This window comes from Aspergillus flavus, chromosome 7 (genome assembly GCF_009017415.1).
Source record: "Aspergillus flavus chromosome 7, complete sequence".
NCBI classification, from domain to species: Eukaryota; Fungi; Ascomycota; class Eurotiomycetes; order Eurotiales; family Aspergillaceae; genus Aspergillus; species Aspergillus flavus.
Window position 1 is genome coordinate 324,738 of NC_092404.1, and position 15,497 is coordinate 340,234.

The following is a 15,497-nucleotide window of genomic DNA, read 5'->3' on the forward strand; positions in this document are numbered from 1 at the left end:
ACCAGCAAACCAGGCCTCTCACAAGACTCACGTTCGTCCAAAAATACCCTGAGGGGTCATAGCCTTGGTCGCTAAAGCAAAGAACCCACCAGTCAAACACATGACACCACTGAATATGCTTGCCTCCGAGTACCCTCCATAGTGTTTGACGAGTGCCCCATTCACTGGGGGTCCGATCAAAGTTGCGAAGGAGCTCAAGGCTATGCCCATTCCCATGTAAGTTCCCATGTCCCGGAGATCCTTAGGACAGAGGGTAAAGGCCGCTGAAGCTCCTGAGATGATGGTACCCGAACTAAAGCCAATGACAGCCGAATACACGATCAAGCCTGCGTTGGTGGTAGCCAAATTGAAACAGAATATCACGATTGCCGTGGTTATACCACCGACCATGAACGCATTCAGTCGTCCAAATTTGTCTGCTAATATGCCTGGGATGACACGGCCAAATGTGGATGCCGCGTTCAGAATCGCCAGCAAATATCCAGAAAGGGTCGCACTCATGCCTCTGGATACTGCATATGAAGGGATGTAGAACAGGGGAAAGAACATGCCAATGAACATGAAGAACAATGAGACTATCAGAAGGGCGAATTTTGCCTCCTTCAATGCTGATGGAATCCAGAAGGGGGATGTACTTGGCGGCAGACGGCGCTTGACGGTGAGGCACGCGAATGCCATGATGGGCATTATGAGGAAACCGATGATTCGCACCGACCATCCGAATCCCAAAGAAGAGCCGTTCAGCATTTTGGACAATGCAATGGGAATCACAATGCCGCCAACAGACGAACCAGCCGCAGCAATGCCTAGAGCGGCTGCTCGCCTTTTGTCAAACCATTGCGATACTGCTGGAAATGCTGGGAACTGAAGGAAGCCCGTGACTACACCCATCGATACACCTTGCACGAGCATGATTTGCCAGTATGTCTTGCAAAGACTAAGCATCATCATGGCGAAAACATAGGCGACTGCAGCTGGCCGGATAATCTAGTCCTATGTCAGTTCGTGGCAGAGGTCGAGGCAGAAGAAATGACATACCCATGCGCCGTAACGATCGAATAATGGGCCTGAGATTGCACCCGTTGCAAATTGAAGGAATGCTGCTAGCGATCCTATCCAGGCAATATTGTCTGGCGTTTGTCCGCGAAGTTGATGGGATAAGTAGTATTCCTCGAAAGTACCGAACGAATTCGCGAAGCCGAGACAACAGAAGAAGAGTGAAGCGCCCCCTGCGGCGACGAGCCACGCTCTACCACCATCTGGTGCTTCTTCATATTTCGATGAGACCACAGACACTTTCTCCTGGTCGACCTCGCTTCTGGGTGAAATCATAGTATGTTCGGGTGATCTTGTCATGTTGCAAAGAAGAGCCCCGGATTAGTTATGGTTCGCACAGCAGAATGTATATGTGAATTTGGGGTCATTCTTGGCCTTGAGATATGACTAGCCTTAATATATAGCATAATGAATGAACAAATAATGATCCCTATACTATTCAAATTGCTATTGAATGGTGTGTATACTAATCGGGGATAAGCCCGGAGCCGGTCATCGGAGTCGGTAAATGGCAGGCGGAGCGGACCAAAAGCGCAAAGGCTGACCTCCAAAAACCAGTCGTGTCCTCAGCTCCTTTTGTTTTGTTATTTTCCGGCAAAACGGAATGAGAAATAGTTCGGAGATACGCTGTAAACAGCGTGACACTTTCTTAGTTTGGACCGAGTTCAAAACGGTCGTAAGGGCTAACCATGACTGACCCCGAACGGCGGCGCAGACGACCGGCTGTGTAGGTCACGGAACCCTTACATATCCGCGTCCTTCATTCGCACTGACCGCAGAGATACAGCTCGTGCTCTCTTTGCAGGAGACGAAAGATCCGATGCGATCGGAAGTCTCCCTGTAACAACTGTGTGCGCTCAAAAAATGAGGCGTGCATCTATGAAACTCATCCCTCTGACCATCCGCGGTCCCGTGTTAACCATGGCCAAACAATTAGCCTGGAATCCCGAGAGGGTCCCTCTCCAACAGCTCCTAGCGCATCTTCCTACGTAAGCAGGCCATCAACCGAGACTAACCATGCATATGAGTCCATAGTTGGCGGCTCGACAGATGCCACAACTCCTAGGAGTCAAGCGTCTGTTGCGGACGTCGAGGCGCTGAAGAGCAGAATCAAAAACCTCGAAGAGCAGCTCTCTAAAGCAAATCAGGGGCCTGTCCAGTCCTCTAATTCGACTTATGCTCCTCCCCTAAGGGTCATGAATTCGCCTCTATGCGAGGTTGATAGCCACTTATTCGGGGAAACTCAAGTCATCACTCGTAGTGTTGTGCATAAGTCCCGCATGTTTGGCCAAAGTCATTGGATCAATGGTGTGATTGGGCTAGTAAGTACTTACAGGCTTGCTCCTTTTTAGGAAAAAAGTATGCTGATATCTCGTTAGTGCCGTGATGTCTTCGAGATGCTCGAGCCTCACGTACGTGACGAAACATCGGATATTTTATCTGGTATGCAGAGGTGTAAAGCCCTTGCGAGGGTTATCAAGTCGCGGCGGACACCTTTATGGCCGTCACATTTAGCATCTGCTCTGCCCTCAAAGGATGTAGCGGATGAGCTTGTTGACTGCTACCTGAGGACATCCGAAACTGTCTACCGTGTACTCCATATTCCATCCTTTCAAAAGGACTACGAGGCACTCTGGATGTCAGATACAGCACCCGATATGGCATTCATGGTTCAGGTCAAGTTAGTGCTTGCTATCGGAGCTACCGTGTACGATGAAAATTTCTCCCTACGTGCGTCGGCCATTCAATGGGTCTATGAGGCGCAGACGTGGTTTTCAGAGCCTGTCTGCAAGTCCAGGCGGAGTCTTCAATTTCTGCAGATCAATATCCTACTATTGATTGCTCGCGAACTGGTAAATGTGGGCGGTGACACCATCTGGACTGCAGCTGGGGCACTTCTGAGAACTGCGGTGTATTGGGGGCTTCACAGAGATCCAGCCTACTTATCAAATAGGACAATCTTCGTTGGCGAGATGCGCCGGAGGTTATGGAATACTATACTCGAAATGGCCCTGCATTCGAGTATGGCCTGTGGTGCGCCTGTGGGCATATCTCTGGACGATTTTGACACCGCGCCTCCCGATAATTATGATGACGACCAGCTTGTGGCCGATGCCCCGGTGCCAAAGCCAGAAGACACACAAACTCAGGTATCCGTCGCAATAGCTCTCCGTAAAACACTCCCTATTCGCCTGGCAATTGTGAAATTTTTGAATGAGCTTGGTTCTAAAAGTACATATGAAGAAACATTGCGACTGGATGCAGAGTTTAGAGTGGGATACAGAGATTTGTGTCGGGCCCTTCAGAGATATAAGGCGGGCACCGGGTTGAAATCTCATTTTACAACTCACATGGTGGATTGTCTTATGCTGCGCTACCTTGTAACTCTCCATATTCCGTTCTATGCCATGGCACCGCATGAAACGGCCTATGCATACTCTCGGAAGGCAGTGGTTGAGACGTCCCTGAGAATATGGTGTGCATTGAACCCATCGTCATCTATCATGGCGGCTCACACTCGTCACGATACAGCTTCAACAGGTCGAAATGATTTTGACAGGCTTGCTATCTGTGGCACGGGCTATCTACGTGTGTTTGGCATGCAGGCTAGCCTTGCCATTGCAGCAGAATTAAGCACTCAGTTGCAAGAAGAAGAGAGACTCGGCCCGGTATTCTTACGAGCAGATCTACTTTCGATGGTACAGGAATCCAAAGAGTGGCTCTTTCGTGCTATCGAAGCTGGTGAGACAAATATCAAGGGTTACTTACTTATTGAGTTAATTGAGGCAAGGATAGCAGGCCTTAGACAAGGCCTTGCGCGCGACCAACTTGTGATGTTGTTGCTCAAAGCCGCTGCCGAAGCAGAGGCAAGATGCTTACGCATCCTTGAAAAAATGGCGGCTCAGGGCCAGACCGAAGGCTTTTCGAATGGGCTTGGTCAAATGGGTCTGGAGATAACTCCCGACTCGGTGGATGATTGGGACCTCATGGTATGTGAAGACTCCATCTATCCATCTTCTCCATAACTAATTATTGTTTAGATGACAGATGTTCTCCTGAATCAGAGCACTGCGGAGCCAATGAATTGGGTGTACAATGAGATCCCGCTAGTGCCTTTGCTTCCCAGTTAAGAGATTCGATCAAGTCTGGTTATTCGAGCTCCTGACTCAATCTAACTCAAAGAGGCGGAGTCCCATGATGAATACACGAACTTTCTGTGATTTCGCAGAGGAACTCCTAGCACCGTACCAACGGGAAAAGTCGTGTCATGTCCTTCTCGCCAATGCGTGATTTGATGATCATTTGAGGTGTCAATGCGAGACAGGACTTTGATTGAGGCACGCGGATATCGTGTTTCGGCTTCTCTGTCACTTGTCCCTGTCCAAAACTTTGTCTCAACCCCTCCGACGGAGCTCCGTTCTTGGGGGCGATCACTTTATCCGAACAACTGTGTGGAGATTCTACTTGGCAAAAGAGCTGCCCAGGAGGCAATGCGCACGGTGCATTCAATAAATACACGATACGAAGTATAGCGGTGACCATTTGAGCCCAAGGCTAACACGGGTAGTGCTATCAGAGCCAGCCTGGCCGCTTCGAAGGCCCCTTTCTAGCAGTTTTTACCAGGAAAGTCTCTTGAGAGATAAACTACCCGAAAAATGTACATTATGACAATCCCTTCTAACATGCGTCTACATTTATGCTTACATGGGCAAATGGACTGTAATCCTTAATACCTATTATCTTGATACTTTAATTACGATAATGTCTATTTCTGCAAACTTTCGAAATCCCCGCCCTGAATCAGGTAAAAGCGCACCATTCGCCCTCACCTTATTACAAATTCAAGGGCCACCAGCTCAGCGTTCAAGCAAATGGCGATAAGACCCCTGTTACGTTGCGTCCCTGCCAAGGTGACTAACGCCAGCGTCTATGTGGTGTTGAGGCTCGTCCCGTCCAACCAACAGCCGCGGTTTGAGTCGCAAGCCGCTTTCGATGTAACCTAAGAACTATATGAAGATTAACATTCTACTCAGAGCAAATCAGTCACTGTTACCAAGACCCCAGCTTATCTGTGCATGAGTGAAGAATGATTAATAATATTTGTTTGCAGTTTCTACAATCGCGCAATGCCCACCATCATGGTGCTCTATCTACTGCGATAAATGGAAAAATTGGATAGGCTTGGCGAAGGTGAGGGGAATCCAATGTCCTTGGCGGTGATTTGGTCGTGCGATCCTCTGGTAATCGGGACATATAAGAGTGCGGTGATGGAGAGAGGAGCAGGAATTAGCAGACCAGAATTACCATTTCACCTCTCTCCTGAGCAACGGACATCATGAAACCATCATTTGTCTCCCTTTTGTCCCTGGCTTGCCTCGGGGCAGCCTCCCTCGAGGGCGCTCCGATTATGAGCCATTTAATGTCTATTAAAACAGAACATCGTGAGCGAGCTCGCGCCCAGGGCTTATTCAAGCCAAACAGCTACATTGACCTCGCAAAGACGCCTTGCGTGGATGGCAAAGCAGGAGAATATTCCTGTGAGAACGTTGATCTTCTTGGCTTCCTGAGTCATCAGGCCATGGGCAGTACGACCCGGGAGGGGAATGATATCTGGGGTATGTTAACCATACTATGCATCTGTTCCGTGGACATAAGATTTAACATGAACAGGATGGACATCAGCCGATGGCCGTGAATTCGGCATCGTTGGCCAAACGGACGGAACGGCCTTTGTAGAAGTTCTGGACGATGGCAGTCTGCAGTATGTCGGCCGTCTACCGACGCAGACAACGGCAACTATTTGGAGAGATATGAAGGTGATTGGGGATCATGCCTATATTGGATCAGAGTCACCGGGACATGGTCTTCAGATCTTTGACTTGAAGAAGGTATATTATCGTAACAATATTGTGCTCAATACTTGAGTACGCCCAAGGCTAACGGAGTCCAGCTTCTCGAGACGGACAGCAATAACCCGACCAATTTCTCGACCACGGAAGACCTAACGGCTTGGTACAGCGGTTTTGGTAGCTCACACAACATCGTTGCGCATGAAGAGACTAATATGATCTTCGCTGTCGGCACAGCCAGGAACCTATCCTGCGCTGGCGGCCTGTGGATGATCGATGTGTCTGATCCCGCGAACCCGACGTCGCCTGGATGTGTCAGTGAAGACGGTTATGTGCACGATGGTAGGTCTCTATGGTTCAATGGGTCAGCTCAAAGTCCAATACTAACGCAAACCAGCACAATGTGTTATCTACACCGGCCCCGACAAGGAATACACAAACCGTGAGATCTGCTTCAACTACAACGAAGACACCCTCACCATCGTCGACATAACAGACAGGGCCTCGCCAATCCAGATCTCCAAAACCCCCTATGTTGGAGCAAGCTACACGCACCAAGGCTGGATAGCAGTCTCTGACATGTCCTACCTCCTCCTGGACGACGAATTGGACGAACAAGACGGGACAGGCGAAGCCGCTAACGGACACACAACAACGTACATTTTCAACATTAAGGACCTAGCGAATCCGAAACATACAGGGACGTACCAGTCTCCCGTGCGATCAATCGACCATAACCAGTATGTTATCGATGGGTTGACATACCAAGCTAACTACGGGAGCGGATTGCGCATCGTCGATGTTAGCTCTGTTAAGGATGATCCGACAGGCAAGGGGTTCAAACAGGTGGGTTTCTTTGACTGCCACCCAGAAGATGATGCCCAGGGCGGGGAAGTTGAGTTTGTGGGTGCTTGGAGTGTCTACCCATATTTCCGGAGCGGGAATATTTTGTTGAATAGTATTGAGAGGGGTGTCTATTCGTTGAAGTACACCGGAAAGGCTTGATCGTATGCGAATTCATATATATGAAACAAATGAGAAAGGAAATGAAAGCCTCTGACATCATGTATCGGGAGATCCTCATCTTCTAGAAGGATGTGGTGAAACAGCAGGGTCCTACACCTTTGACTCCGTGTCAGACAAAGAAAGAGAAGCCAAAGTTCTATCGTAGATCTCAGATATCAAGTGATACGGCTCAGGCACCTTGGAAATGAAGGACTAAATGGAACCAGAAAATCCTCTAGGTTAATTATCGGATCTACGCCATTCTCGGGTCCAAAAATAGATGTTCAATACCGATATGCCCCGGGATCTACATTCAACCAGAAAATCAACCCTGATTATGGAACTAAAGGGGGTTGCCTCGGTAGAGATTTTGTTATTAGTTTGTAAGATGTAGCAGTTCTCAAAATGTATGCTGTCCTTGTCGACAGGGGACTCATACGCAACATAGCCTCTATCAGATGGAATAAAGTTGTATCAGTTTCTCAGGGTCCTGTACCCCTAACCGCCACAAGCATCGATGTAGGAACGACTACGTCTAAATGCAAGGGACTGTCGTAGAATAAAGCCTCGTGGCTAAGCTTTATTGCGTGATTTATGAGACACTATTAGCGCTATACCGGAGAGTGATATCACGACCACTATGATTATTCTAGAAGGTTGTCCTTCTCTATACTGTAGAAAACATGGGATGAATTGTTTTCTTTCGGCTTCTGCGTCTGCTTGATATGTCGGTGTTTGGGATAGACAATCCTCAATCCTAGTCTAAAGCCACTCGGATTGTCAGAGGACCTTGGATTGACAAGGACCAATATTGCAGGATCAGATCTCGGCAGACGCACACGGTACACAGTGACTAAAGAGCAAGAGTAGAATACAAAGTACCGAGGATGTCATGTCGCGAAAAGCCCTACGATTGGATACACAGACACATCTTGTCCCCGACCCACATCCCAAACAACCTTCCCACAGCACAGATCACAACCTAAAGACGAAACAAACCAGGGACACCAGGACATATCAGATGAATCAACCCAAGTTTCCGATAAACACTCAGCGAAAATACCTCTGAACCCCAAGCCAACCCCAGGAAACCAAAAGAAACCTCGTATCCAACAAATCCCGAATACACCCCAACCCCAACAACCTTGGCACTTATTTTCTCCGACAACATGCCGACGATTCCTGGCACATCGTATCCGACCTGCCACCCATGGAAACTACAGGGCTTCGGATGACAATCATTTCTCCAAATGTGAAACTGGATGAACTTTAACCTCCAAAAGAAAACAGCTGGTTTGAGTCTAGCACGCAGCCCTAACCTGGTTTGCTCTTGGGGGTGAATCCCGGATTTAGGGCCCCACTAGGGTTTGGTTCCGTGGTCCTTAGCGGCACTGGATCCGACGCAGGAACGGGAGTATCATGGTTATTTCAGGCACGGATATGAGACAGATAATTCTTTTCCTTTCACAATCGAGATCACATTTACTATGCATTTATTGTATTGTACCTGGTTCATAGAATACGCTGTCTACTGGACCTGCATAGAGGCGGGATACGAAGAGGGACCAGCGCAATAAACTTCAACCGTTCTTCAACCCTCAATAATGGGAACAAGTGGAGTCATCCCAACCCAACTAAGAGCGGATAGAAATCCCGATTCGGTCACTGGGTCTTTCTTGAAGGATTTTTATGCCAAGCGCAAAATGCCGATTGGATGTCAGATGGTGAAAATGAGGAGTTCACCCGAGATCTTAGAGACGAGGTATTCTCTAGCGGCTGAACTGTCCCCGCTGCAGTGCCGTTAGGTCGTTAGAAACCCTAGCTGGTGTTCACTTTGAAACGGGGCCGGGGCGCCAGGCTGCAGGGTAAATCTGAAATTAGTAAAAAAAGAAAAGAAAAAGTAGAATGTTTAAAGGCTCCCAATAAGATAGACTCAAGTTTAGGTTTATGCTATCGAAGACACAGGGTAAATATCGGGAGATTATGAATGCAATGTTCCCAATTAGGTAATGGTAAAGAAGTATAAAAGGGGGCATGGATCCTGGAGATTATAGTTAATTTCACCACATTCCTCCAGCAAGCTCTCTATTCAAACACTCCTCAGATACCTCCGTGTGCCATATCACATCTCTATCCCATAGCTGAACAAGATGGTGATGCTCCGCTCCCTCCTCGTCTCTGCCCTGGCTGCTCTGGCAGCAGCCAGCCCCATCGCTGAGCCAGCGGACCAGTCACTGGAAGCCAGACAGCTCGGGTCTTCCAATGACCTCACCAACGGTGCATGCAAGGATGTGACCCTCATTTTCGCTCGAGGCTCCACCGAAATGGGCAACATGGTTTGTCAATAAGAAGCTCTATCGTATGCATACGGCTAACATCAACAGGGCACTGTCATCGGACCCCCTCTCTGCTCGGCGCTGAAGAGCAAGCTCGGTGCCGACAAGGTCGCTTGCCAAGGTGTGGGTGGCTTGTACACAGGAGGATTGATGCAAAATGCTCTCCCTCAAAACACCGACCCCGGCGCTATCTCCACCGCGAAGTCGCTCTTTGAACAAGCCAGCACCAAGTGCCCTAACACCCAGATCGTGGCCGGTGGATACAGGTATGCTCTCCTCCCTCTCGCTATCTCAAAGATTAGACTCCACCATATGCTAACGAACGTACACAAACAGTCAAGGTAGTGCCGTCATCGACAACGCCGTCCAACAACTCTCCGCCGAAGTCAAGGACAAGGTCAAGGGTGTTGTTTTCTTCGGCTTCACACGTAACCTCCAGGACAAGGGTCAGATCCCCAACTACCCCAAGGACAATGTTAAGGTCTTTTGTGCGATGGGAGATCTTGTCTGCGATGGCACGCTTATTGTCACCGCCGCCCATTTGACATATACCATTAATGCGCCGGAGGCTGCCTCTTTCCTTGCGTCGAAGGTTCAGTCAGCTTAGAATGCGAGTGTGGGCTACGGACACGTTGGATATGAGATATGGATGGGTAGATAGACTGTGCTGGTCATTGTCTTTCTTGTGTACTGCGTATATGTATGTGATATGGTATTAATGGAGGTACTCTTGTAAAGTAACGTTGACTCAACTTCCAGGTACTAACAATAACCTGTTGGCTATGGGGTTCCATTTTCTGATATGCAGTATAGAATCCTCTGTTAGGGTTGTTAACGGGTAGTCCACGTGGGAAACTGTACCCGCCCCGAACCCATGCCAGTGTTATAGGACTGGGTTGTGACCCACATAGTACACGGACATCCTTGCAGTACAATAGTATTACACATGCTACCGTACACTATTTCATATCCTTGTCGCTCCCACTGATCCCAAACAAAGAAAAGGCGTTGGCGGGGGGCACTCAGGGGCACTCAGGGGCGTAAACAAAACGCGAGCATTCGGCTCAGCCTCGCGTCCCCAAAGGCAGCACACCTACGATCCTCTTGCTTCATCCTCATTCCATTCCTGGTAGACTTGACCAGCATAACCGACTGCCACTGCCTCCTTCGATGATCGTTGGACTACCTCACCATGCCGAACCGCGACTGTGGAGACCAGCAAGCGTCTGTTCAGGAAGGTCAAGACTCTACACTCACCAACCCTCCCTTGAACCCAGTCAGCTCAGCGCTGGCAGATGGAGACCAAAAGGAGGAAGATGGCGATCCATTTAAGCATCTGCCTGAGCACGAGAGGGTCATCCTGAAAAGACAGGTGGATCTGCCCGCCACCAAGGTCAATTACATGACGCTGTATCGTTATGCAACACGAAATGACAAGATCATCCTGGCCATCGCCTCGCTCGCAGCAATTATCGGCGGTGCACTCATGCCTCTGATGACCGTCCTATTTGGAGGTCTTGCAGGCACTTTTCGCAGCTTCCTACTGGGCGACCTATCTGACAGCCAATTCACCAGCGAGCTTGCCAGATTCTCTCTGTACTTCCTCTACCTCGCTATTGGTGAGTTTGTGATGGTGTACCTGGCCACGGTCGGCTTCGTGTACGCTGGTGAACACATAACAGCAACGGTCAGAGAGCAATTCTTAGCCGCCATTCTGAGGCAGAACATTGCTTTTTTCGACGAGCTCGGCGCGGGTGAGATCACCACACGCATCACAGCAGACACCAACCTTATCCAGGAAGGTATCTCAGAGAAAGTGGGATTGACCTTGACAGCCATCGCTACCTTTATGGCCGCGTTCGTGATTGGGTTCGTCAGATACTGGAAGCTCACGCTGATACTGTGTTCCACTGTCGTTGCTATTGTTGTTACATTGGGCGCCGTGGGCTCGTTCGTCGCCAAGCTCAGCAAGAAATATCTCGGTCATTTTGCTGAAGGAGGAACGGTTGCGGAAGAGGTCATCGGCTCGATCCGAAATGCGGCTGCGTTCAATACCCAAGAGAAGCTGGCTCGACGATACGATGGGTATCTCGTCGAAGCAGAGAAGTCCGGGTTCAAGCTCAAATCCACCACCAGCTCAATGATTGGTTTTCTCTTTCTGTAAGTACAGCGAGTGGCACAACATCTCGCCGTCCAAATGGCGGTCTCTCGAATTACCTCAAACAGCCCAGTGTTCTGACCTTGCCTTTTTTCAGGTACATCTACCTCAACTACGGACTGTCTTTCTGGATGGGCTCCCGCTTCCTGGTGGATGGATCAGTCGGATTAGATCAAATCCTCACTATTCAAATGGCTATCATGATGGGGGCTTTCGCCCTCGGAAATATTACACCGAATATCCAGGCCATCACCTCAGCGGTTGCCGCAGCTAACAAGATCTACGCAACCATTGACCGTGTTTCTCCTCTCGATCCTTTATCGACCGAGGGGGAGAAGCTGGAGGACCTACAAGGAAACGTGGAACTCAAGAATATCAGACACATATACCCTTCCCGCCCCGAAGTGGTTGTGATGGATAATGTGAATTTACTGATTCCCGCGGGCAAGTCTACTGCGCTGGTTGGGGCTTCGGGCTCTGGAAAAAGCACTATCATCGGGCTGGTTGAGCGTTTCTACGATCCTGTCGATGGAAGCGTACACGTCGACGGTCATGATATCAAAGACCTGAACCTACGCTGGTTGCGACAACAAATTTCTCTGGTCAGCCAAGAGCCTACCTTATTCGCTACTACGATATTTGGCAATATCAAGCACGGCTTGATCGGAACGGCACACGAGCATGAGTCCGAAAAAGCAATTCGTGAGCTGGTCGAACGTGCTGCTCGAATGGCAAACGTAAGTAACACAAATGCCATGATGCCCTGACCCAAACATACCCTCTCTGCTCGTACCATATACGATACGATGTTCTGACTTTGTTGCTTTCCAGGCCCACGACTTCATCACCTCCCTTCCCGAGGGCTACGAAACCGACATTGGCGAACGAGGGTTCCTTCTATCAGGAGGTCAGAAGCAACGCATTGCCATTGCTAGGGCCATGGTTAGCGATCCGAAGATCCTGCTACTTGATGAAGCAACATCCGCACTCGACACGAAGAGCGAGGGAGTTGTGCAAGCCGCACTTGACAAAGCTGCCCAGGGACGAACCACCGTGATCATTGCTCACCGACTGTCTACCATCAAGAATGCGGACAATATTGTGGTTATGTCCCATGGACGTATTGTCGAACAGGGCACCCACGATGACCTTCTCCAGAAGAAAGGCGCTTACTACAACTTGGCCGAGGCTCAGCGAATCGCAACGAAGCAAGGGTCTGCAGACCAAGATGAAGATCCCATACTGCGTGAAACCAATTACGATTTACGGCGACCCGAATCCAGTGAGAATCGCTACAGCTTAGTCAAAGAGGATCAAGGAGAAAACCATGATGACCTTCAAGGGGACAAGACACGATCAGACAGGACCGCATCGAGAACTGCACTTGCGAATAAGGAACAAGAGGACATTGCCGAGAACTATACCTTGTTCACGCTAATACGGTTTGTCGCTAAGTTGAACAAAAAAGAATGGAAATATATGGTCTTTGGACTGTTACTCTCACCCCTTTTCGGTGGAGGTAATCCAACACAAGCTGTCTTCTTCGCCAAGTGCATTACAGCCCTTTCGCTTCCTCTTTCAGAGCGCTCCGAGATACGACGACAAGCCAACTTCTGGTCGCTGATGTATTTGATGCTCGCCTTTGTACAGCTGCTCACTCTCATCTGTCAGGGTATTGCGTTCTCATACTGCGCAGAGCGGCTTATTCATCGGGTCCGCGACCGAGCATTTCGATACATCCTCCGGCAAGACATTGCCTTTTTCGACGAACGTTCCTCGGGTGCTCTTACTTCTTTCCTGTCCACCGAGACCTCCCACCTGGCTGGGCTGTCTGGGATTACTCTTATGACGATTTTGTCGCTGCTCACCACCTTAGTTGCCTCCTGCGCCATTGGTCTGGCCGTAGGGTGGAAGCTTAGTCTGGTGTGCATGTCCACCATCCCCCTCCTTCTGGCTTGTGGGTACTTCCGTTTGGCCATGCTAGTTCGACTCGAGAAGGAGAAGAAGAAGGCTTACGAGCATTCAGCCAGCTATGCCTGCGAGGCCACTTCAGCCATCCGAACTGTGGCTTCCTTGACTCGGGAGGGCGACGTTTGCGATCACTACCACAAACAGCTCCTCTCGCAAGGCCGCAGCCTGATGTGGTCGGTTCTCAAGTCTTCAATTCTTTATGCGGCATCTCAGTCACTTCAATTTCTTTGCATGGCTCTAGGCTTTTATTACGGAGGTACCTTGTTCGGCAGACACGAATATTCCATGTGGGTAGATGACAATTCCCCGAAGAGACGCTATATGAGTTCTAACCCTTACATTCAGATTCCAATTCTTCCTGTGCTTCAGCGTAGTCATTTTCGGGGCGCAGTCTGCAGGGACCGCTTTCAGCTATGCACCGGATATTGCCAAAGCCAGGCACGCCGCTGCTAGTCTCAAGGCTCTCTTCGACCGCACGCCGGAAATCGATAGCTGGAGCCATGATGGTGAGATGGTCCAGAGTATAGAAGGCCATGTGGAGTTCAGAGACGTGCACTTCAGGTACCCGACGCGACCAAATCAGCTTGTTCTGCGAGGTCTCAATCTGCACGTCAAGCCCGGTCAGTACGTTGCGTTCGTCGGAGCTAGTGGATGTGGCAAGTCCACTGCAATTGCCCTCCTGGAGAGATTCTACGATCCAGTCAGCGGCGCTGTCTATGTCGACGGCAAGGAAATCTCGTCATATAATATCAACAAATACCGCTCCCATCTCGCACTTGTCAGCCAAGAGCCAACGCTCTACCAAGGTACCATCCGCGAGAATATCCTGCTGGGCACGGACCGAGAGGATGTTCCGGAAGACGAAATGGTGCTATGCTGCAAGAACGCAAACATCTACGATTTCATCATCAGTCTGCCAAACGGTTTCGATACCCTCGTCGGTAGCAAGGGCAGCATGCTATCTGGTGGCCAGAAGCAACGTCATGCTATAGCTAGAGCATTGCTCCGCAATCCCAGAATCCTTTTGCTGGATGAGGCTACTTCCGCTCTCGATTCAGAGTCTGAAAAACTCGTGCAAGCTGCTCTGGATACCGCAGCTAAAGGCCGCACGACGATCGCCGTGGCGCATCGTCTCAGTACGGTGCAAAAGGCAGACATGATCTATGTCTTCAAGCAAGGCCGCATCATCGAGTGTGGAACTCATTCTGAGCTGATGCAGAAGCAGTCGGCATACTTTGAGCTTGTTGGCTTGCAGAACCTGGGCGAAATGTGAAACTTCTACTTGAGCGGGTAGATAGACTATACTGGTTGTTGCCTCTCTTGTGTACCGCGTACGTGTATGTGATATGGCATTGATGGAGGTACTTTTGTCAAGTAATAATTGTTTCAACTTTATGGGGCTAACAATGATATATTGACTATAGGATTTTATTTGCTCATACGCTCACCTCAGTGCTCTATATGCGCTATATAACCCTTTACAAGGAAAAGGACAGTACATACGACCATAGGGTGTGGAGAACAGGGCTTCCCGTCCGCTCAGCCGTACTTAAGCCACACGCCGGGAGGTTAGTAGTTGGGTGGGTGACCACCAGCGAATCCCTCCTGTTGTATGTTTTCTATTTTTTTTTTATATTTTGTGCCTTTTCACCCTTGCTGCCTCTTCCTGTTGATTCCCGGAAAGTTCAGTTTGTTATGCCTTCTCTATGGAATTAGTATAATGCACGGGGCACTCTGCAGACAATTACTTGGAAACGCGCAAGGTATACATAGACCAGCATAGTAGAAGTCTTCCAATTTATAGTCAGTTTGTGACATCCCGGGGTAGGCTATGCTGTGTCCCTACCTGTACCGTGAATTTAATCCTTATGGGTAATATAACATCCTGTACAATTGCCATTGAGCGCAGGGGATGCTTTTCACGGACACAAGCAAAGTATTGAGTAAAAGCTGTCCTCATCCCAGCATAGTATTTGAAGTTACTAGGGCCCTGGGCGCCGAGTGTAGGCACATATCCCATGTCGTAGGGTATAAAACATGGTCTGTTGTTGCTTATTTTTCAGTACCTCGGCATTGTTATAATGTTACTTACACACTCTGCTCCCATTAAATGTATATATT

At 49.2% G+C, this 15,497-nt stretch overlaps 5 protein-coding genes across 5 annotated transcripts; 4 read left to right on the plus strand and 1 right to left on the minus strand.

Moving 5' to 3' along the window:
* Positions 1-27: 27 nt before the first annotated feature.
* Positions 28-1,356, minus strand: F9C07_5259 (putative MFS monocarboxylate transporter; the record flags this gene model as incomplete). The annotated part of the gene is made up of 2 exons (XM_041287347.2): positions 28-987; positions 1,039-1,356. The coding sequence occupies 2 exons, from the start codon at positions 1,354-1,356 to the stop codon at positions 28-30; spliced, it is 1,278 nt and encodes a 425-aa protein (XP_041149880.2).
* A 389-nt stretch (positions 1,357-1,745) lies between these two features.
* On the plus strand, positions 1,746-4,187 carry F9C07_5260 (uncharacterized protein; the record flags this gene model as incomplete). Its single annotated transcript, XM_041295032.1, has 4 exons — positions 1,746-1,783; positions 1,844-2,378; positions 2,436-4,046; positions 4,098-4,187. 4 exons carry the CDS (start codon positions 1,746-1,748, stop codon positions 4,185-4,187), a joined length of 2,274 nt encoding a protein of 757 aa, XP_041149881.1.
* A 1,205-nt stretch (positions 4,188-5,392) lies between these two features.
* On the plus strand, positions 5,393-6,911 carry F9C07_5261 (uncharacterized protein; the record flags this gene model as incomplete). The annotated part of the gene is made up of 4 exons (XM_041295033.1): positions 5,393-5,672; positions 5,728-5,945; positions 6,008-6,248; positions 6,304-6,911. The coding sequence occupies 4 exons, from the start codon at positions 5,393-5,395 to the stop codon at positions 6,909-6,911; spliced, it is 1,347 nt and encodes a 448-aa protein (XP_041149882.1).
* Positions 6,912-8,900: 1,989 nt separating this feature from the next.
* On the plus strand, positions 8,901-10,122 carry F9C07_2280507 (putative cutinase). Its single transcript, XM_041295014.2, has 3 exons — positions 8,901-9,247; positions 9,296-9,513; positions 9,584-10,122. The coding sequence occupies exons 1-3, from the start codon at positions 9,062-9,064 to the stop codon at positions 9,852-9,854; spliced, it is 675 nt and encodes a 224-aa protein (XP_041149883.1). The 5' UTR covers positions 8,901-9,061; the 3' UTR covers positions 9,855-10,122.
* A 74-nt stretch (positions 10,123-10,196) lies between these two features.
* On the plus strand, positions 10,197-14,992 carry F9C07_2280508 (putative multidrug resistance protein 1, 2). Its single transcript, XM_041295015.2, has 5 exons — positions 10,197-11,407; positions 11,503-12,142; positions 12,237-13,663; positions 13,722-14,737; positions 14,801-14,992. The coding sequence occupies exons 1-4, from the start codon at positions 10,440-10,442 to the stop codon at positions 14,647-14,649; spliced, it is 3,963 nt and encodes a 1,320-aa protein (XP_041149884.1). The 5' UTR covers positions 10,197-10,439; the 3' UTR covers positions 14,650-14,737; positions 14,801-14,992.
* The last annotated feature ends 505 nt before the right edge of the window (positions 14,993-15,497 follow it).